Source organism: Phascolarctos cinereus, unplaced genomic scaffold (genome assembly GCF_003287225.1).
Source record: "Phascolarctos cinereus isolate Bilbo 61053 unplaced genomic scaffold, phaCin_HiC Scaffold_1;HRSCAF=81, whole genome shotgun sequence".
In the NCBI taxonomy this organism is placed as follows: Eukaryota; Metazoa; Chordata; class Mammalia; order Diprotodontia; family Phascolarctidae; genus Phascolarctos; species Phascolarctos cinereus.
Window position 1 is genome coordinate 228687386 of NW_027555514.1, and position 24133 is coordinate 228711518.

General features: G+C 38.3%; 1 protein-coding gene across 1 annotated transcript in view; it reads left to right on the forward strand.

Moving 5' to 3' along the window:
• SRGAP1 (SLIT-ROBO Rho GTPase activating protein 1) overlaps nt 1-24133 on the forward strand; it is a 331212-nt gene that overhangs the window by 194169 nt on the left and 112910 nt on the right. The window contains 1 exon segment of the mRNA XM_020990183.2: nt 119-181. Coding sequence (XP_020845842.1) covers nt 119-181 — 63 coding nt within the window.

The following is a 24133-nucleotide window of genomic DNA, read 5'->3' on the forward strand; positions in this document are numbered from 1 at the left end:
TAACCAAGTCTCCCCCCACTCCTCCAGCTCCATTGATTAATTTAGAACGTAAATAATGCAGAAACAATTTCTATTGTTTTAAAATATCCTTTCCTTAATAATGTCTTCTTAATTACAGAGCAAAGAGATTGCATTCCAGCTTCATGAGGATTTAATGAAAGTTCTTAATGAGCTATATACGGTAAGCATGTTAATTTTGCTTCTGTTACAAGAACTGTTTGGTTGCGAATCCTTGTTTGCGTAAGCCTGTCTCATGTCAGAATTTATTCTAAATCAGACTAATGATGCATGTTTGCCTGGTGGAATATGCATGCTAAGCTAGTGGAAAGAGATGTTGACGATATTTGCTTCCTACCCCTTGCATGTATATGGTAAGAACTGTTTGTTAAATACCGTACTTCCTTTTTTAAACCATACCCAACTTAAATGGGCCGTTTCCAAGATTACAACAATTTGGAGTTCTCTTGACGCTTTCGGATTTTTCCCATCCCCGTTTCAAATAAATTAACTGTTTTGCTAATGACTTAATAAGCTTTATTTTCAGCTCCTTCCTTTCTTTCCTCTCACTTCAGTAGTTTTGAATGGAAGGCAGAAACCAGTACTTTAGTTTTATTCAGAGTACTGTGCGTAAGGAAATTAAATTTTTAATAAAAAATATTTTATTCAAGCATAAGCAAAAATCTTATAAAGAGAAATTTGGAATACAAAGTAAGCTTTATACCCATGTTTTTTTAAATAGCAGTATACATTTTAAAGTTTGAAGATTCTCTCATATTATCACTCAATTCAAACTCTTTCTGGAATCATAGAAGCCTAGATTTTCCTAGGTCCTTAACTTCAGTGTTATCCTTAAATCCTTCCTCTTCCTCAGCCTTTATTTAAACAGTTGACAAACCTTGTCATTTCTGCCTTGATGATAAAATATAAATTTCTCTGTTTGACTTTTGAAGCCCTTCACTTTTCCTTGGCTTTAAAGCCTTTCACTTGGCCCCAACCTATCCTTCCAGTCTCATTATTTTTCCTGAATTTTGTCGTCCAGGCTAACAGACCCTTTTTCTCCATTCCTCACAAGTGGCACTAGCTACCATTCTGGTACCTTCGTACTGTCCCCTGACCCTGAAATGCATCACACTTACCCTCCCTTCAATACACAAGTCAACTGCCATCTTCTATATGAAGCCCTTAAAAGCTAGTGCCTACCTTCTCCAATTAACTTTGTATTTATTTTGTATATATTCTTTGCATATTTATGCATGTACATGTTGAATTAACCAATGGAATATAAACCCCTTGAAACCAATCCCTACTTAATGTTTGCAGAAGGAGGGAATTGTGATATTTTTCCTTATGCTTTGTTACGTATGTTTCCTTTACTATGTGATCTCATTGAATTGTTGTGATCTCATTGAAGTGGGTGTTCCCACAAAGGAGCAGATTAGAACTGATCCATGCCTTCTCATCCTGGACTGTTGTCACTGTCCTCCACTTGCTTTATAGCTTTTTTTTTTTTGGTCTTTCTATCCTTAATGCCTAGCTCTACTTGGTACATTGTAGGCACTTAATACGAGCTTGTTGATTGATTGATTGATTAAATTTGAAGAACCCTTAGCACTTGTTCAAGTTCCTGCATGCTGGTTGCATGTAACTTACAAGTGCCTATCTGGCCTTTACTTGAATACTTCAGTGTCAAAGAGCTTGGCATATTAAAAGTTGTATTTTTAAACAGTTCTGATTGTTAGGAAGTTCTTCCTTGATATTAAAGCTGTTTCCTTATAATTTCACAGTTTTCTCTGGAGCCACACAAAATGAATCTGGTACCTCTTTCATGTGTCTCTCTTGTAAGGACTGTCTTCCGATTTCCAGGTTAACCATCTCCAATTCATTCCATTGATTCTTAAGAAATAGTCTCAGGTCTCTTCACCTAGTAATCTCCCCCTTCACAAATCCTCCTTCACAAATTGGTGAATATCCTTCTTTGATTTTTATCAATTATATTTTAAAAGAGATAACTATGGAATATAAAATCAGCTATTTTTAGTTATGGTAATATGCATTCGTATAGCCCATAATTATGTAGGATTATTCTTTCCAGGTAAACCTGTTTGAAAAACATATAATTGAAATATAACCACTCCTTACTAAATCCTGAAATTCCAAGGAAATTTTTTGGGTAAATAAAATTTTTGGAAATTGGATCATTTTGATGAATTAAGTGCATTTGCTCTTTAAAGGAATCCTGGGATCAAATTTTTTGTAAAACAAAAAAGACTGTGGTAAAATGAGCAGTCACTCTCATTCCACTTCCTGTTCATGCAGATCTGGATTTTCATTTAAAAGATTTGCTTAAAGCATAATATACCTGTATTTTAAAATAAGCATTTTTCAGAATTCTTACTTATTTGTTCATCCTCAGGAGAAGCTAGGCCTTCTTATGGTGTCATGATGAAGACCATTAAAAATATTATTTGTTATGGTCCTGCCTGCCTTGGAAAGTTATATTTATTCCTAATCAGAAGTAATGAAGTTGAAAGTTGGCTAATTAGTACTGTAGGGCTTTATTTCTATGGTTTATTTATTTCTGATTACCTAAGATCTCAGCAATTTCCTGAAACCTTCATTTTAACTTTAATTAAATGTGTGATGGGAATTTTAAATGGCTGAATATAAATAAATGAAATAGCTAAAATCCCTACTTAATGTTTGCAGAAGGAGGGAATTGTGATATTTTTCCTTATGCTTTGTGACGTATGCTTCCTTTACTCTGCGATCTCATTGAGTTGTGATCTCATTGAAGTGGGTGCTGCCACAAAGGAGCAGATTAGAACCGATCCACGCCTTCTCAACTGTTGTCACTGTCCTGCACTTGCTTTATAGCTTCGTTCATTTGATAAGTCTAGGCTAGCAGAATTGAGAGGGACATCAGATGCGACACATCCAAGGAATCCCTTCTATAGACTAATCAAATAGATGTCCAGATTTCACTTAAAACTTCTGGTGATCTGGAAACCACTTCTTCCTAAGGTAGGCAATAATACCTTTGGACTGCTCTACTTGTGAGAAGTTTTTCCATATATTAAGACTAAATGTGCTTTTCAAAAACTTCCAGACAGTATTTCTAGTTCTGCCTTGAGGGCCAAGTGGACTAAGTCTAATCCCTCTTCCATGTGACAGCCTTTCAAATACATGGAGAAAGTTCTATCATCATACTTAGTAACTGATAGTAATAGCTAATAGATAGATAGATATACACACGGCCTTGGGGCAGCTTGGTGGCACAGTGGATAGAATACCGTGCCTGGGGTCAGGAAGTCTCATCTTTCTGAGTTCAAATCTGGCCTCAGGCACTTAATAGCTGTGTGACCCTGGGCAAGTCACTTAACCCTGTTTACCTCAGTTTCCTTTTCTGTAAAATGAGCTGGAGAAGGAAATAGCCAGGATTTTTGCCAAGAAAACCCCAAATCAGGTCACGAAGAGTAAACGTGATTGAAATGACTCAACAACAACAATATATAGTGCCTGAAGGTTTGCAAAGTTACTTTACAAATATTATCTCATTTCATCTTCGCAATAATGCTGGAAGGTAGGTGCTATTATTGAGACAGATAGGTTAATTGACTTCTCAGGGTCTTGCAGCTAGTAAATGTCTAGATTTGAACTCAGTTCTTTCTGACTCCAGACTCTATCCACTGTGCCATGTAGCTCCCATAAATCTCCTTCAACTAATCTTAATATAATTCATTATCCAGTCCTCTTACCATTGTAACCACCTCCTAATCCCATCCTTTGATTGTATTACAGTTTGTCATTGCCACCCCAAAATGTAGTGGCCAAGACTAAACACTGCACATATGGTCTAGCCTGGGATAGAGTGCAGTGAGAAAATTATACTCCTCGTCCTTCGGAATATTGGCCTCTATTAATGAAGCCCAAGATGGCGTGTGAGCTTTTTGACCGCCAAGTCACACTGCTGAGCTTTCTAAATCTTTTTTTACATAAACCAATATCTATCCACATCTTCTTCCTTCCCTAACTATAGGGTGTAGGGTTACTGTGGTTTTGTTTTTCTTAAGCCCATGTGTAGGTCTTGACATTTATCTGTAATCAGTTATGCCCAATTGTATTTGACCTGTCATTCTAAACTTTCGTTATCATTTTGGGATCCTGATTCAGTCATCCATTATGTCAGCTGTCTCTCTCACATCCATGTCATTTACAGGTTCAAAAAGTGCCATTTTTGCCTTCATCCAAGGCAGTGATAAAAATGCTAAATAACACAGCTCCCCGGAGCATTACTCTAGACATTTGCTTCCAAAATGGCATTGACCCATTAATGACTACTCTTTGGGTCTTCTCATTCAGCCATTTTTGAACCCACCCGCTGTACTTTCGTCTAATCAGCATCTCACTATATCGTCTACAAGGATACCATGCAAGATTTTTTCCAAGGGCTTTTCTGAAGTCTGGGTATACTACAGCTGTAACATTCTCCTTAATGTCCTCGTCTAGTAATTCACATCGGGAAAAGTAATGAGCTTAGTATGGCCTGTTCTTGATGAAGCTATGCTGGCTCTTAGTAACTAGTAATCCTGCCTTTTCTCTCTAAATGCTCATCTTTTCAATAATTAAATAATTAATTTTGTTGATTTATGAATAATTAGTTAATAATTAAACACCGTCTTTTTAGTAATAAGTTCTAGAAATTTGCCGGGAATCAAGTCAATCTAGTTAGCTCATAGGTTGCCTGTTCCACCTTTCCCTTCCTCACCAGGACCCATTTGAAAATCAAGACAATACTGGCCCTTCTTCAGTTCTGCCACATTTCACCTTACCCTCACAGATTTTCAGGCATTACTGTGATCTCACTACTCATAGCCTCTGTTCCTGTGGTTAGTTTGGACTTAGTGGTCTAAGCACATCGAAGGCCTTACCATCACTTCACTTGTGTCAGGCCTGTGTCCTTCCCAGTCTGAAGGTTATTCTCTTTGTCAAAGAAAACAAAAACAAAATAAGAGATAAGTAGTTTTGCTTTCTCTGAATTATGGTACCATGGATAGCGTGCTTGATCAGCAGAAGGAAGACCTGGATCTGGATCTTCTCTCAGACATTTTTAGTAGCTGCGTTAACCCTGGGCAAGTCATTTATCCTGCCTGAGCCCTGGTGTCATCATCTGAAAAATAATACCCAATTCACAGGGTTGTTGTGGGGACTAAGTGAGGCAATATGAATAAAGAACTTTGCAGATGTTAAAGCACCATATACACTGTTATTATTCAGTCATTTCAGTCATGTCTGATACTTCATAACCCCATAATGTCTGTCCATGGTGTTTTCTTGACAGAGATATTGGAGTAGTTTGCCATTTCCTTCTCCAGTGGCAAAGAGGGGTTAAGTGACCTGTCCAAGGTTGCATAGCTAGGAATTTTCTAAGGCTGCATTTGAACTTGCGTCTCCTGACTCCAAGCCCAGTGCTTTACCCTCTGCTGCCCCACTATATAGAGTACAGCTATCCAATAGATAGTGTTTGGAATATCCAGTGGTATTGGGAATACAGACATAGCAAACAAGATACTCTCTGCTTTCAACAAGCTTGTATTCTAACGGGGAGAGACAACACATAAAAGGAGCTGGAAAAAGAAGGGAAGATGGGGGGAGAGATACAGAGTCAAGGGGATGGTACTTTTGCAGAGACAAGGCAAGGAGGAGGAGAAGGAGTCCAAAGAGTGATGGGAGTGAAGTGAAGCATGGCTGGAGTCCTTCCTGAAATGGTGATCCTAGGAAGTGAATCACTGGTCAGGAGAGTACAATCATTAATAACATCACTATCGGTATTGTTATCTTCCCTGAGCACATTCTTTGAAATTCTTCATACCTCCCCCCAACTGCTTGGTTAAAAAAAAAAATTACTGGCCTCAGACACTTGACACTTACTAGCTGTGTGACCCTGGGCAAATCATTTAACCCTGATTGCCTCACCAAAATTTTTTTTTAAAAATCAGTTGACAATTTTTAAAAAGAAAACTGAATATTTAGCATGTTGAACTTCAAGACTCTATGAGCCAGCAATCTTTGAGTATTCTCTTAAGCTAAGAGGGCATCTTGAAGGAGGGAAACATTAAGCGTACAATCAGAAGACTTAGGTTAGATCCACCCCTCTCAAGCTGTGGTGGCCTCAGTAAATTAATTGACACAAACTGAGTTGCAGCCTCCCCATCTGTAAAATGGCCATGTTCATACTACCTACCCCCAACAGGGTTATTCAGGAAGTACTTTTGTAAATCACAAAGTGCCTTTTTACAATCACAAATTAGCCATTATTTCAACAGGAGAACAAAGGCAAAAGAGGAGTTTGATTACTGGGAACTTAAAAGGAGAGCTTGAGTTGTGGTTATATTTGCAGACTTGAACCAAAGAAACCAGGGCTCCCAACGACTGTGGTCAGAAATAGTCAAGCAAGGTGAAAGCATTCTTGGTGAGGTTATTGGAGGCTGCTTGACCTCATTCAAGCCAGTTCTCCTTTGTGTCTCATTTTGGAAATCAGAGAATAATGTGAGTTGTGATGAGTTTTAAATTAGATATTCAGTACAGCGCTTCAACCTCAAAAGAGAAATTATACCATAGCTCTGTGGCAGTGCTCTGGCAAGACCAGGGGTCAGTCATGTCCAGGGGGAAGAAACCTTTGGATGACACTCATAATCCCGAAGCAGCAAAAAGCTGATACTTGGTCTCCCTTGTGTTTAAAATGGAAATGTCATAATAGTTCTTTGTTCCCATGAAATAGATCTGTCATAGTGTATCACTTGTACAATTTGTGCTGGAAGGAGAGGAAAAAAAAAACCATGAAATGCTGGAATATTGAATTCATGGTTAGGGAGGCTGGGTTAGAATCTAGCTTCTTGCCACTGATGGACAGATTGACTCTGAGCATATGAGATAATAGTCTTCCTCTATTTCACCACCTTTTTTCTATGACCTCTTTGTTCCTGGAGACTTTGTGGATTTATGAGATAATGTGCAAAGTGTAATGAATTCCTAGAAATAAAGATAATCTCTAATGCAGCAGGGATTCTTAATCTTTTTGGTGTGATGGACCCCACAGGCAGTTGGATGAAGCCCATGAACTCCTCAGGGTAGTATTTTTAAGTATATAAAATAAAATACATAGATAGGATTACAAAAAGATCTATTATGTTGGCTTTATTTTTATTTTTTAAATTTGTTTTATTTTAATTTATGGAATAAAACAAGCATTTCCATAACAGTATAATTTTAAAAAAGGTGATTGCACATGAAACTGCACATCTATTATGTACAACTTGCTATTCTTTTTAAATGTATAATAAAGTTATAATGTAAATTTCTTTTTTTTTTCTTCCCTCTCCTAATATACAGTTATCACAATATTGGGGGGAGGGAAAGTTCTCCCACTCCAGGATAAGAACCCTGTTCTAATAGATATGACACGTATTGTTATTATAATTTACTTTTTCCCATGCGGTGGAATTTTAAAGCATTTTCTTGTAATCATAATTTGCTGATTGACTATAGTAATATCACAGTCCTAACTCACTTTATTAATTAGGGAAAATGTCAAAGACAGAGAGAGAGAGAGAGAGAGAGAGAGAGAGAGAGAGAGAGAGTGTATACATTTATTAAATACTGTATACTCTACAGTCTGGTTTAAGTTTTAAGTCCTGAAATTCCCAAGCTGTTGATTTTCGGGGGAGGGGATGGGTGTTGGTGGTGGTTTGGGGGTTTTTTGTTGTTGTTGTTGTTTTAAACCAAACCCCAAAGCACTTTGTAAGAGCAGTTTTAGGATTAGGAAGTGTTTCTTTCAGAATCTTCCCTAGAACAGGGCCCTAACCACTTATTCAACTTTCCTGTTGTGTGTGTCAACACCACCTGTTTGGCTGTGCATTCAGAAACTGCTTATTAGAGCTAAGTATACACAACATTTCCCACTCGCCTCTGCTTTATTCTTCCTGGACTTCTCTATTGATTCCCATGACATCTGCGAATGGGAGCTGGAAAGAGTTTCAGGGTAGCCCATTAGATTGCTAAACCCTTTGTGGAGGAGGAAGTTTGAAGACAGCATTGCCAGCTGTAATCAGATATTCTCCCCTGCCCTGACATGCCTTTGAAGCCCCTATCTCTTTGGAATGCTGACATGAAGGAGCCAGTTGTTTTTAAGAGCTGAAGAGAAATCGTTTATCATCTCAAACCCTTCCTTGAAAAATCCAGACGTCTATAGCTACGGCTACTTCCATGGGCCTCCCCAAAGCCAAAAGACAGATAATGCTGTACAGTTGTACAGAAGAAACTTGCCTGAGGCAAGGTTGAAAAAATGGTTTTGAAAGAACCCGAGGTACTTTCCACTTCTTCAGGACCGATTTTCTCTGACCTTGAGTGACTTGATTTCTTTTCTCTCTCTCTCTCTCTCTCTCTCTCTCTCTCTCTCTCTCTCTCTCTCTCTCTCTCTCACACACACACACACACACACACACTCCTAAGTGTTGGGAAGGGGAAGGAAATTTTAGACATGTAAATACACACAGGTACATACATATTAAAGCTGCAGTCTCTGTCCTTGGGGGTGAACTGTAAAGTAATATGAGTGAACATTTGTCACAAAATGCCAAGCCTAGAACATCAGCTATGGAAATGAGATACAATACTATCTCAACACCACCCCTCGCAAAAAGAGAAACTTATTAGAATACCAAATCTCAGTCACTCCACAAGGAAAAGTTAAGAAAAAGCAATCTATTTAGAGATAATTGGGCTAACAAATTGTTTCCCTGTCTCCTTCCCCTGGTTTGGATTGATAGACACCTGCATAAAAAAGGACAAAGTATTTGTGCTCATCTGATTTTGTATCCAACTGCTTCTGAGTTCTTGTCTTTACTAAGCCTCAGGAAGTTCCTTTAACCAACTGCATTTTGCTGTTACCAGAAGGCAGGGGAAGTCTCTTTTTCAAGATGTCTGGGGGATGAACATATTTAAGACTACGGGTCACCTAGTTTAGTTCCCTCTTTTTGACCATTGAGGAAATTAAAGCCAAAGGAAGAGGAATACCTTCACCTCAGGTTGGTGTTCAGGTTGGCCAAGGCCCCTTCCACATCTGAGATCTGGATAATGGATGATGAAGTATTTGCTATTTGCATAGTTCCTGTAGAGTGCTTTATCTACGTTATGCTGGGTGAGGTTTTTTTTTTGTAAGATGAAGAAACTGGTAGTCAGAGAGAGGGAGAGTGTGAAATATAGGATTATTTGCTCTGATCTCAAAACTATGAAATGATTCACCATTTTTACTCTAAATCAGTTTAATTGATATTTCTAAAAACTATTCCTTCTTAAAGTACTAGTGCATTGTCTTTGCTATAACTAGCAATATGAATTCATTGAAATAAAGCCAGGGAATATAAAATACTGTGTAGTTAATAGTAATTCCATATTAGAGCTGAAAAAGTAGAGAATCAAAAATAAAGGGACTTTTTGTAAGTTGATACAAATGAGATTAGTTATCTAACTGGAGTCTTTGGTCCATTGGGTTATATTGGCTCCTACTAGAAATTCAATCCAACAAACATTTACAGTAGTAAGGGTATAGTACTGCGCTAAGGGATAGGTATATGAAAATGAAAAATAATACATTCCTCATCCTCAAGGAACTTTCAATCTACTGGGGAGGGAAAATATGTTATATAACACAGTAAACATGATACAAGGAAATATGAGATATAGGGATAAAGGAAAAGTCTTGATCAAGTCCTCTCATCATTTCTGTGAGAAGTTTTAAACCCTCTATTTTGGTTCCAAATTGTGATTTCATTGATATGGAACATGTCTCATCAAGAAATCTCCTTTAACCTATGTGCATGGCAAGTATTTTGTACCATGGATCCCTAGAGAGATGCCTGGTGCACTGAGAGCTTATTAAGTGAATATCTAGTGACGGACCATTTAGAAAGACAGTCACTGCAACTTCAAGCATAAAGATTAGCATAACTAACAACATATGATTCCAGAATTTAATTCCAAACCCTGCTTCTGGTGACCCGTGGAAATAGAGCTAACATCAGGGTCAAGTTGTTGGCCTAAATTGAAAGTAACAAATACAGCATACTATCCTTACAAACATAAACCCTGTAATTTTTATGACATAAAATAACATTTCACAGGTTGCTGAATGCTCCCCTGGTGTCTATGGAATATTAATGTAGGAAGGCCCCCAGTATATCCGGAGAACCTTTAATGGATTTATGGGAGGACAGAGGCAAGAGTTACATGAGATAAGAAGATACGAATACATTAGGGTCGCACGATGGAAAGGAATAACCACATCAAAGTATAAGTAAAATAATAGTCATTCCCCTTTAGGATAAATTAACTGTGTCTCAGTCATGCTTGTGTTGAAGTATTAAAACTGGTGTAATTAACTGTAGCTTATATGCCTGATTAGAAATTGCTAAGATGAGAGCTTTTTTTTTTTTTAAGATGACTGGTACCATCCTATTGAACCCAGCTATGGCAGTCATACAGAAAAAGCCTGTGATAGATCTGTCATGGGAGCAGCCCAGCCTATCTATACCAAGTAATATCTTGCCTTACCCCCTTAATGAACACTTAATGACTGATCAATAGCCAGTTGGGGCACTAATTAATGTCGGCATGGTGATGGATACTCCTACATTACGGACCATCAGTATAATAGCATACTAGATATAGATTACAGGGAATATTGGCGGCTTCTGTTCTTCACAACAGATTAAGAATGAACATAGAGACAATGGGAAATCCTAATATGAATTATAGCGTCCATGGAATGATGTACTGCTTTGTTTTGTCTGCCTTAAAGCCATCAAAGATGATTTGAACAGATACTTTGTATTTGTTTTTTATTTCCAGTTGAAATGTTGAAATATTATTCTACCACCCACCACTAAAAAAAAAAGCAGGCTGGTATTCCTATAAAATTACATAACCATTTTTTTTTCCCTAAGATAATCATTCATGTAATGGTGTAATTGAGAAATTGTTTCTTTGTATAAGAATATATGAATGTTCTGTGATTTCCTCCAGAATGGGCAAGAACCAATGTAGAAACCACTTGGAAGGCACAAAGAAATTACATGACTTACTCATGGTCACAAAGCTCATAAGGGTCGGAGGCATAGATTTGAACACACAACTTATTAATTGCAGATCCAGAGCTTTTCCTGCTGTACCACACTGCTTCTACTTTTTGTTTATAAGATAATTTTGAAACTAAAAGAAAAATCCAGTATGGGCAGAAACATAGGTGTTAATTTTCCATGTTTTTCCCCCACATGCAACTCACAGGTTGCCATGGTAACTGTCAAGAGACAGCAAGGAAGATCCCCAGCATATTGGGTGGACCCAGCCCCCCTTCTTTACTGTGTCTGACCTATGGAAGAACACTGAAAAGATGAAGGGATTGATGAGATCTGTGCCTCAATGGAGTTCACATATTATTCTCTACAACTTAGAACTTGTTAAAATCCCTGCTTGGCACATAGTAAACAATTAAGAAATGCTTTTTCATTCATTAATTCATTCATCTTATCCTCATGAAGGACTGACTTAGCAGAATGAAGCAATGACCTTTCTTCTCCTTGTTAATACCTTTCACTGTACTTAGCCCTGTTACTTTATGTTTTTCAAAATTATTTTTCAGTGTAATAACTCATTTGATCATAGGGGAGAGAACCCTAAATTCAGAAGACCTAGAGTTTGGAGACATTCTGTATAGTGCTTGTACTTAATAGGCACATATCAAATGTTTTTTGAATGAAAGAATTATTCAGTTACAAAATAATGCATATGAAATATACATTATGAAATAGTAAAGAAAAAGCCATTTCATTACAGACATCAACCCCAGGGCCAAACAAAAACCTTATTTGGTTCTAGACACATAGAATTTTCAGGGCAAATTTGTTAGTACCCAACACCATAGTTAAGAATGGCTCCTATTTATAAAATTCTTTATGGTTACAAGAGTGCTTCCTGCTGACCCTGTACATGGAAACCCCATTTTACCCAGCTGTTCCAAATGAATCAGCTGGAGCTTGAACTCAAGACTTCTAAAACCAAATATCAGCATTCTTCTAACTGCACCATGCTTCTTCTCTTTTGCTTATTTTCACTTGAATGTTGTGGTTGGGCTGGAAGTTAAGGTGGTGTTCACTTCTGACCCCGATAATTATCTATTTTTGAATAGATTATATGAATATATGAATACATGAATATGAATACACATGAAGTCACTTTCCATTTAGCCTCATTTTAAGATAATAGCTATCACTTATATAGTTAGTATCTTAAGGCTGGCAAAGCACTTTACTTAGATTATCTCATTTGACCCTCACAAACAACCCTTTGAGGTAGATGCTGTTATTATCTCTATTTTATAGATGAGGAAACTGAAGAGCCCAGGGTCACACAATTGGTGTATATGTAAGGCAGAAATTGGACTCAGGTCTTCCTGACTCCAAATTCATGGCACCCCCTTACTGCCTCTTTTGTCTTTTAAAAAAATTATTATTTAATTTTAACATTTCTGTTTTTAAAATTTTGAGTTCTGTATTCTCACTCCCTCACACCTCTCCCTTATCCATTGAAAAGGGAAGCAGTATATCAGACATGTGAAATCATGCAAAACATTTCCATATTTGCCATATTACCAAAAAAAAAAGCAAAATAAAGCAAGAAATATATATTTGACTTTGTACTCAGACTTCATTAATTCTGTCTTTGGAAATGGAAAGCATTTTTTTCAATATGAGTCCTTTAGAATTATCTTGGATCATTATATTGATGAGAGTAACCAAGTCTTTCACAGTTAATCATCATTACAGCATTACTGTTACTATGTACAGTGATCTGGTTCTCATGTCACTTTGCATCAGTTCATATAGGTTGTGCCATGTTTTTTGTTGTGTTTTTTCTGAAACCACTCCCTTCATCATTTCTTGTAGCACAATAGTGTTCCATCACAATCATATGCCACAATTTGTTCAGCCATTTCCCAATTAATGAGCATTTCCTCAATTTCCAATTCTTTGCTCCCATAAAAGGAGCTGTTGTACATATTTTTGTACGTATGGGACTTTTTTCTTTTTCTTTTATCTCTTTGGGGTATAGACCTAATAGTAGTATTGTTGGGTCAAAAGATATGTACAGTTTTTAACTTAGCCTTTGGGCCTTGTTCCAACTTGTTCTCCAGAATGATTGGACCAGTTCACTACTCCTCCAGCAGTTCATTAGTGATACGTGTCAGGTAGTACCTTGGAGTTGTTTTAATTTGCCTTTCCCTAATCAACAGTAATTTAGAGTATTTTTTCATATGACTGTAGATAGCTTTGTCTTCTGAAAACTGTTCATATGCTTTAACTATCGATTGGGGAATGGATCTTATTTTTATAAATTTGACTCGCTTCCCAATATACTTGAGAAATCAGGCTGTTGTCAGAAAACTTGCCTTTAAATTTTTGTGATATTATTTCGTTGCCTATGGTACTTTTAGCAAAATATAATTTCCCTGCTTATCTCTTTTAATTAGGTTTGGTTTTGCTTTTGCTTTATCTGAAACTGATTGGTACCCTGCCTTTTTTTTTTACTTCAGCTGAAGCATAATAGATTTTGTTCCAGCCTTTTATTTTAACTCTGTGTTTCTATTTCAAGTGTGTCTCTTGTATACCACATATAATTGTATTCTGGTTTCTGATTCATTCTGTCTGCTTCCATTTTATAGGTTAGCTCATCCCATTTACATTCACACTTATGATCACTGTGTATTTCCCTCCATCCCATTTTCTTTTGTTTTTCCTTCTCTCTCTTTTGCTTCTAACCCCTAACTCCCTTAATTCACCCTCCATTTTGTTATCCCTCCTTCTATATCTCTTATTCTCTTCCCCTTCTATTTCCCTGTTGAGTAAGATAGATTTCTATACCCAGCTGTGTGTGTGTGTGTGTGTGTGTGTGTGTGTGTGTGTGTATTCTTCCCTTTTGAAACAAATTCCAATGAGAATGAAGTTCAAGCATTGCCTGCCATCCCACCCCTGTTTTCACTTTACTATAAAGGCTCTTCTTTGTGTACCTTTTTTATGTGAGAAAAATTTCCCCATTCTCCCTCTCCCTTCCCCCTTCTCCTAGTACTTGCCTGTTTCTCACCCCTTAAATTTTTTTCAGATCATCCCAACATAATTGATATATACATGCCCTCTATCTGTACAGACTCCTTCTAATTGCCCGTAATAATGATAAAGTTCTTAGGGGTGGTATATATCATCTTCCCACATAGGAATGAAAACAGTTTAATTTTATTGAGTCCCTTATAATTACTCTTTCATGTTTACCTTTTTATGCTTCTCTTGAGTCTTGTGTTTGAATGTCAGATTTTCAATTCATCTCTGGTTTTTTCATCAGGAATGCTTGAAAGTCCTCTATTTCATTGAGTGTCTGTTTTTCACCCTGAATAATTATGCTCAGTTTTGCTTGGGGGGGGTTATTCTTCGTTGTAATCTTTGTTCCTTTTCCTTCTGGAATGTCATATTCCAAACCTTTCATTCCTTTAATGTGGAAGTTGCTAAATCATGTGTGTTACGGACCTGTGGTTCCCTGACATTTAAATTATTTCTTATTGGCTGCTTGCTACATTTTCTCCTTGACCCAGGAGCTCTGAAATTTGGCTATAATATTCCTGGAAGTTTTCATTTTGGGATCTCTTTCAGGAGGTGAGTGGTAGGTTCTTTTGATTTCTGTTTTACTGTCTGGATCTAAGAGATTGGGGCAGTTTTCCTTGATAATTTCTTAAAATAAAAATTTCTTTTTTTGATCACGGCTTTTAGGTAGTGCAATAATTCTTAAATTACCTCTCCTCGATCTGTTTTCCAGGTCAGTTGTTTTTCCAGTGAGATATTTCACATTTTCTTCTGTTTTTCATTCTTTGACTTTTTTTTATTGCTTCTTAAAGTCTCATGGAATCATTAGCTTCTGCTTGCCCAATTCTGCTTTCTAAGGAATTATTTTCTTCAGTGAGCTTTTGTATCTCATTTTCTATTTGACCAATTCTGCTTTTTAAGGAGTTCTTTTCTTGTGTGAATTTTTGTATCTCCTTTGCCATTTAGCCCATTCTGCTTTTTAAAGGAATTCTTTTCTTTAGTGAATTTTGTGCCTCTTTTACCATTAGGCCAATTCTGTTTTTTAAGGTGTCATTTTCTTCAGTATTTTTTGGGCCTGTTGTTAGTTCCCTTTTCGTAATTTTCTTGCATCACTCTCATTTCTTTTCCCATTTTTTCCCTCTACCATTCTTATCTCTTTCTTCAAATCTTCTAGGAATTCTTTCTGGCCTTGAATCCAATTAGCATTTTTCTCTGTGGCTTTGCCTGTAGTTGTTTCACATTATTGTCTTTTTCTGTGTTTGTTTTGATTTTCCTGCCATAATAGTAGCTTTTTATGGTCAGGTTTTTTTTTGTTGTTGTTGTTGTTTACTCATTTCCCCAGCCTATTTCTTGACTTTGAACTTTATGTTAATGTTGGGCTCTGCTCTCCTAGGGATGAGGAGGCATTATGCCAAGTTTCAGGTTTTTTCATGCAGTTGTTTTCAGAGCTAATTCTGGGGGTCTGCAAGTTTTTGGTTCTTCCAAGGTGATGTGATGTGGGAAGAGGTATGGTCACTGCTCTCCTGGTCTTTACCCAGAAAGGGCACCTGCTCCCCTGTAGCCAAAAGTGTTAGTATCCATCTTGTCCCTGGAACTGTGACCAGGTCCCCTGCTTGCTTGTGACCAACCACAAATGCTCCCACAACTGCATCCCTGAGCTAGTTATGGGCTATAGAGTTGCCAATTAGTGCCAACTGCACCCAGTGTCAGCAAAAGTTCCTTTGAAATCTCTTTCCAACTAGTTGTCCACCCCCCTTACTGTCTTCTGAGATAAGAGCTCTGGAAGTGCCCTTTAGAAGCCACGTCCAAGGCCCACTGCTTGTGCTTCTGCTGCTGATCTTTGGTAGGGCAGGTCTCTCTTGCCAATTTCCTAAGTTGTCTTAGGCTGGAAAAATGTCTCGCTCTACCTTTTCTTGACTCTGCTACTCCAAAATGTTTTTAGAAGGGGAATGTTGGGAGAGTTCAGCTAGATTGCTGCCTATTCCACCGTCTTGGCTCCACCCCCAAGATTATGCCTTTCTTTTTTAAAGCTACTTTTGCCAGCTTGGGTCTCAGGAAGAAGCAGCTGGGAAAACCCAAAGATTTCTGCTTGCCTCCATTTTAGCCTTTTCTCAATCATAACCCAACTTCTAGTGAAATGAGTCATCCCAGAGAAAACTGGGCACCACCCTGGCCCCACAGCTCAGAGCTCTCCAAAGGCACTGCTATATAGTTTCTCGTCAGAGGTGAAGCTCAGTCTGTCCTTTCTACAATACAGCATCCACGTGAACAAGGGAGCGCTGCACACCAGTGTATATGGTTGTTTCTCAGGTTCTCTGTGGTATAAGCTTGCAGATCCACTGTAACCCACGGCGACAGCTTAGACTAAATGGAGAGGCTACAGCCAGCAGGCAGAGAATCAGCACTTAGGAGGCTGGGGCGGAGGCAGACAGCTGATGGAGCCAGGCATTTTAGAGCAGTCCTCCTGGGGTACAGGGAACTTGGCCCAGGATTGTGTTGGTATCTTGGGAGACCACTGCTTAGCCAAAAGGAACAGCCAAGCATACTGTTCTGTGGGTCCTGCAAGGGACCCAAAGGAGGGAAAATGGCAGAGGCAAGAAAGGGCAAGATTACTATGAATGATAGTAAGCAATACAGTTTGGCCAGGACATGAAGTGTGAAAGGAGGAGGAGTTGGAAGTAAGACTGGAAAGATGAATTGGACCCAGATTGTCGAAAACCTTGAATGCCAGACCAAAGAGGCTTTGTTACTAGGAAGCTACTAAAGATTTTTGGGCAGGCAGGTGATATCAGAGTAGTACACTCGGAAGACAAAAAATGCTATGGTGTAAATTAAAAAAAGAAGTAGGGAGAGAGGGAGGCTGTAGGAAACCCACTTTAGGAGGCTGTTTTAAAAGTCTAGGTGAAAAGGGATGACACTAAACTGGGAACACAGGATATTAGAGCTACAGCTGGGAAGGACCTTAGAAGCTACTTAGTCTGCCCCTCCTCCTTTTACAGATGAGGGAGCTGAAGTGGACTGGGGTTAAATGACTTGCCCAAGGTCATTTAGCTAAGGGCTGGTGCTGGCCAGGATTTGAACCCTGAGTTCAGCACTTTTTCCCTCGAGAGTTGCCCAAGGCATGAGAAGGGGGTTAGACTAGCTGGCCTCTACCGCCCCACCCCTTCAAGCTCTGAAGCTGTGATCCAGTAATCAGAGAAGACTACTTGGAGGAGGCAATTGAGCTTGACCTCGAAGGAAAAGGAAGAGAACTTGCACAGCCATCGTGTGTCAGAGGGAGGAGAATGGCAATACGACTGTGAGGAAGGACGACAGACTCTTGTATTGCTTTTACATGGATGGAAGACAGCTTGATGGAAGACATGGCATCTTGTTTTAATAAATCAGTTTGCTGTTTTATAATCAGCAACAATAATGAGCAGAGAGGAATTCTACCTTTCAGCTGTGTGACTGCAAAAATGATCTGCTTTAGAATATTATTTTCTCATGCATAGTTATTCTCTTCTCAGATTTTCATCCAAGACACCTTTGATAAGCATGTAGATTACTCTCATAAAGATTTAAAAGCAATGGGAAAGAAGACATGAGTCAGTAGTTATTGGCGTTTTCTCAGTTGCTTCTTCTCAGTAATAATAAGGTCTGACATCTTTTTCCCCAAGCCTTTGAGATCCTCCCTTCATTTTCTCTTTATTTTGACAGTTACTAGGTTGAATTTTTTTTTAAATATTAATTGCTCAGGGGGGAAAACAAAAAAGCAATTTTAGAATAAGCTTAGGAACTGAAATTTACATAACAACACTTTCTTATATCTTTGGTATCTTGAAAGAAGGATCAGGCAATATTATGACTCTGTGTGTGTGTGTGTGTGTGACAAATATGTATAGTCAAGCAAAACAAATTCCTTCATTGGCCATTTCCAAAAACATTTTATATATTGCATCCATCAATCACCTCTCTTTCAGGAAGTGAGGAACATTCTTTATCACTGATCGTCTGGTCTGATTGGTCATTGTGTGAATTGTTAACATTTCCTCCCACTTCCCCAAAAATTACATTGATTTTCCCTTGGAATAAATATTTTATTATTTGCTTTTATATATGTTATCCCACCCCCCAGTAGAATATAAGGTGTTTGAGGGTAGGAACTATATTCATTTTTGTCATAGTGTCATCAACACCTAGCACAATGTTTGACATATAGTAGATGCCTAATAAATGAGTTTTTAATTGAATGTGTTAAAGAATCAAAGAATATGGCTATGATGGAAATTATATATGATGTCTGTTTAGTCCAGGAAACACTGAAGGGAATATGTGATTATCTCCAGCAAAAAGAGTTGCCTGATCAATTCAGTAGCCCTATATATACAACCTTTATAATAGTCTTCAAGTCTATAAGGACTTAAATGTAAAAGAAAAAGTGAGTTAAGCATGAAGCATGAAGAATTTAGATTGGAATAAAGGAAGACTTTTAAAGCATGGTTACTAAAGTCTAAACTAGGATATTGAGATTAGTTGTGGAATTTTTTTTCTTAGTGGGACAGGATTGTTTTTTTTTCTTTAATAATTTTTTTTCTAATATTAATGCCTTTTCTTTAGATCACCAAAATTACCCCCAGTATCCTTCCCTTAACCCCTCTGAGAAAACCATCCCATATAACAAATAAATTTTTTTTTTGGCTAGGCAGTAGGGTTAAGTGACTTGCCCAGGATCACAGCTAGTAAGTATCAAGTTTCTGAGGCCACATTTGAACTCAGGTGCTTCTGACTCCAGGATCGGTGCTCTATCCACTGCGCCACCTAGCTGCCCCCAAATAATATTTTTATAGAAGATGAAAAAAAATGTAACAACTAGGTGGCACAGTGGATAGAGTGCTGGGCCTGGAGTCAGGAAGACTCATCTCCTAAGTTCAAATCTGGCCTCAATCCAGCTGTGTGACTCTGGACAAGTCATTTAACCCTTTTTCCCTCAGTTTCCTCATCTATAAAATGAGCAGGAGGAGGAAATGGCAAACTAGTCCAGTAATCCTGGCAAGAAAATTCCAAATGGGGTCGCAAAGAGTCAGACACAACTGAAATGACTGAACAACAACAAAAAAGAATAGCGCAAAAGGAAAGATGAGTAGACGCCCTAACCCTCACCTTTTGCAGAAATGTGAGGTCTGCAAGTATTGTACATTGTACATGTTTTCAAACTTTTTCAACATATGGGTCAGTTTTGCTGATTTTCCCCTTTTTTGCATTTATAATAACTTACTTTTGAAAGTTCAACCTTGATATAATGAAAAGAACATTAACCTTGGAGTCAGAAGGCCTGGTTCAATTCCTGATTGTGATGTTGGCTACTTGTGTGACTATGAGTAAATCACTTTGCCATTGTGGGCCTTCGTTTCCTCATCTGTAAAATAAGGGGATTGTATTAGATGATCTCCAAGGCCTGATGACCCAGGGCCCTCATGGCAAGGGTCCTGACTTTGAAATCAAAGGATTTGAATTGAAGTTCTCCTTCTGTTGATTACTACCTGTGTGATGTTGGTCAAGAGACAACTTCTTTGGGACTTGGTTTAAACCTCCTTTCCTCCCTCTCTCTTTTCTTTCATTCCTTCCCTTTCTCCTCTTCCTCTATCCACACAGGGAATCCTACCCTTGCCTGCCCAAAGGAATGTAAAATTTTAATAGCTAAAACTTCATGAGGTACCTTGGGGTTTACGGCTTGATTTCTTTCTTAAGGACCATGCCTTAAACCCAGATCACTCTAACTCTCATTGATTCCCAACAATAGAGCCCAACCCAAACCTTACTTGGTCATTGTGATGACTCAGAGTGAGTGTAAATAGCAGTTGTCTCCGTTTTAGCCAGAAAACCTGAGAGTCTTCCCCTCCTTGTATTGATTTTGGTTTGGAGGTTTTTGTTTTGACTAGGTAAAGGAGGCCATTCTTTGCCTCATTTCTTACCTACCTAGCCTTAATCACTGAAGAGGCATTGCCTCCGTCACAATGAGACCTGGGAAAGACCTTGGCTTAAAAAGGCCAAGGTCTCCCACTACATCCAAAGCCACTTCTAGTCATCCTGACCCAGATGGCTCCGAAGGAGAAAGGGATACTGCTGACTTTGCGCAGCCTTCACTCACTTAAATTCAATTCACTTGCAAGTCATGACATCACCTTCCTGATGTCCTGGTCCTCTTCAAGAACGAAGGACAAGCAAGGAACAACTCATCCGTAAAAGGAGGAAATTAAGCATGATTTCTGAGGTCTTTTTTAGCTCCAAATCTGTGATTCTATAAACTTTGTTGAAAACACATAGTGTGTATGCCTATTAGTATTTTAGAAGATCTGATTTTTTTTTAATGTGCGTGCCCTGCCACTGATTTAGAGAATAAAGAAGATTTTTGAGCAATTGATTCCCTGGTTGATCATTTCGTAAATTGCTATGGCCAAAGTAAAGATTTTTAAAATTACTACCTAATGGCTCGTAAAATGTAGGCTCCTTGAAGACAGAGACAGGCTTGATTTTTGTCATATTGCCCAGTACTTGGCATATAGTAGGAGCTTAACGAATGCTTGTTGTTTGGTTGATTGACCAATTGATTGGTTGGTCCCATTTATGGAGAATACAGTGCTTTGCTGGGCCTATGATTGAAGCCTCCCTGCATCTGTGCTTCAGTCACATCGTCATTGAAAGGCCAGGTTTGTCTTCATGCCAAAATTAGTCATGGGAGGAAGACTTTTATGGAGGACTGGAAGACTTTAGATAAGAAAGAAAAAGATGAAATTAGAATATTCCTTTGGTAGAGTCTCAGAATCCTCTAAAGAAAGGGTCTCATAGTATTCCTTAAACCCCTCACCACTCCTTATTACGTAGCCTTTGTTTTTTCTCAGTTCCACAACTAAAGACAAAGCAAGAGAACTCAAAGAGTGAGTCCAATAGAAAACAGAATATATGCTAATAGACTTTAAGATTCTTTTTTCTTTTCTTTTTGTTTTTTTTCCTTTTTTTTTGCATCATTCGGATGTCTAGTATGGTTGTGGAAATTTTTAATAATGAAGAATGGAGATGAAGACATCTGTTTGTCAGTTAAATTTAAGTAGATGTTGCCATCCTTTATCATTTGGTATGCAGAGCATCGTGTTTAGTATTAAGTTGATGTAGAAGTTATTTTATTTGCAGTGTATATGCAAAGAGAGATAACTTGGGGTTGTGGATAGATGGCTGCTGGCTTTGGAAATATCACACCTAGTGGGAGATGAGGAAAGGTAGTCCTTATATGGATGAAATTTCGAGTCCAGCCTCAAACCACACCCCTGCCCATTTAAAAAAAAAGTATTCAAAACCCACCACAAAAGGTTTCTTTTTATTTCTCTGAAAAGAAAAATGTCTTCTGTTTTATTTTAAATACAAAGCACATTTAACTTCTGTCAACAGCTTGCATTTTAAGCCATGCAGTTTGCAGGCCTGCATGCATTATCTGTAATTAGGGTTCTTGAAAAGCTTTCAGCATTTTTTCTTTCCAAATTTTTAAATACATTTATTCCACATTGTTGACATTTCAGAGAATAGTAAAGATCTTAAGTCAAATTCTAAACCATCTTTGGACTGAACAATGAAACTCCTTTATCACCAAACAGCATCCAGCTGGATGAGGCAATTGGAATGAACCATTGCGAGGAGCCATTGATTGAGCAGTCAACTAACAACAATTCATCACCTACTTGGATAATTTCTTCATTCTGTCTTCTCCCATGCTATGGCCAGGTAGAGTAGGCCCACAAAGCTTTCACTTTGCACCTAGACTGTCCCCATCAAAACAGCAATACTGGGTCAGACTGATAGTCAGCCAGCCTCATCTTCTATCTCTCTGGCCCCCAGAGATATTTTGTGAGAACCAAGCTTCTTAGCTGAATTAGCTCCTTACCCACACCCAGTAAGATAATGGACATTCATAATAAGAATAATAACTCATCTTTATGTAGTGTATTAAAGTTTACAAAAAGCACTTTGCTCCTCAATTTTTTTTTAATTTTTTTTACTTTTTAATGAGTCAGTTGGGGTTAAGTGACTTGCCCAGGGTCACACAGCTAGTAAGTATCAAGTGTCTGAGGCCAAATTTGTACTCAGGTTCTCCTGACTCCAAGGCTGGAGCTCTATCCACTGCAACACCTAGTTGCCTCCACCCTTTTTTAAAAAAAATTTTATTACTTTGCTCATCGTTTGATCTTTACCACAACCCCACGAGGTAGGTAGCCCTCTGTTTTACAGTGGAGAAAACTGAAGCTCACATTGGTTAAGTGATTTGCCCAAGGTTGCATGGCTGCTAAAGCTGGGATTCCAACCCAAATCTCCTGACCCTATATCCAGTATTCTTTCTGCTACCTCATAGCTCAGCAGCCTAGCGGGCAGGTTGATAATAGTTCGGGTATTCTCTGTGGTCTTATTATTTCAGACATTTGTAATTTCATTGGTATGAGTCTTCACTTTACTGATGCAAATTTTAATCCATTATAATAGAATGTCTTCTTCAGTTGCCCTGGCCAAACGCATTTATAATCTACTGTTGAAGCCTCCTTACCCCTGCCTCCTAGCATCCCAAATTCCCATCACGGTACCACCTCCTACAAGAGGCCTCTGCTGATTCCCCCAATACTTAGTGTCCCCTCTTCCCAATTATTTTGTATTCACTTTTCTGTGTGCATCTTATTCCTCCAGTAGAATGTAAGCTCTCTGAGGGCAGGATAGTTTAATTTTTGTCTTTGTGTCCCAGTGCCTGGCACATGATAGGGATAGGAATAGACATCAGGACTGGGCCAGCAGTTTAATTGACATAATGAAATCACCAGGTGAGGAAATGCCCTTTATCAATGAAGGTTGGCACCTTCTCTGCAACTTGTAGCCTTAGAAAGTTGCGTGCAGCATTGAGAGTTAACCTCAGTTACCCAGAATTATATAGTGGACTCGAATCTAGATCGTCCTGATTTTGATGACGGCTCTCTGTTTACTCTGCCACACTTTCTTTGTCGTGTTATCTTTCAATCATGTCTGACTTGGTGACCCCATCCAGGGCTTTCTTGGCAAAGATACTGGAGTGATTTGCCATTTCCTTCTCCAGTGCATTTTACAAATGAGGAAACTAAGGCAAACAGGATTAAGTGACTTGCCCAGGGTCACACTGCTAGTGTCTGAGATTAGATTTAACTCAGCACGATGTACGCAGTAACAGCAACATTGTGCGATGACCAACTTTGATAGATTTAGCTCTTCTCAGCAATGCAGTGACCTGAGACAGTTCCAAATGGCTCATGATGGAAAATGGTATCCACATCCAGAGAAAGAACTATGGAGTCTGAATGCAGATCGAAGCATGCTATTTTCTCTCCCTTTTTTTTCTTTCTCATGGTTTTTTTCTTTTGTTCTGTTTCTTTTTTCACAACATGACTAATGTAGAAATAGGTTTAATATGTTTGTACATGTATAGCCTAAAAAAAAAATAGATTTGAACTCAGGAAGATGAATCTTCCTGACTCCAGGCCCAGCATTCTATCCGCTGCCACACTTAGCTGCTTCACAGCCTCCTGGCACATAAAGAAATGCTCTTCGAATTCGATTAAATTGAATTTTGGTGATCAGTCTCTCTAACCTTAAAACACCTAACTTAATTCATTGCTAGGCCTATACTCAAAGTCTTTCTAGCTTATGCCATGGGTATGACTTAATGTCATGGCTATGCCATGTTCAGGCCTTGGATTTAAATTAAGCTTCTTTTTCTGTGATAGCCTTTAAAATAAAGACACTTGGGGATTATAAAGGACCAGGTTATTTAAATCAAGTGCACACTCCCTTTCCTACCATTCTAATAACAGTCAGATTCCTTCACTTCCAACCTTCATCTACTTCTCCTGCCCGTTACTTGGAGGAATACAAATGGCTAGAAAGAAAGAAATCCACATCCGGAG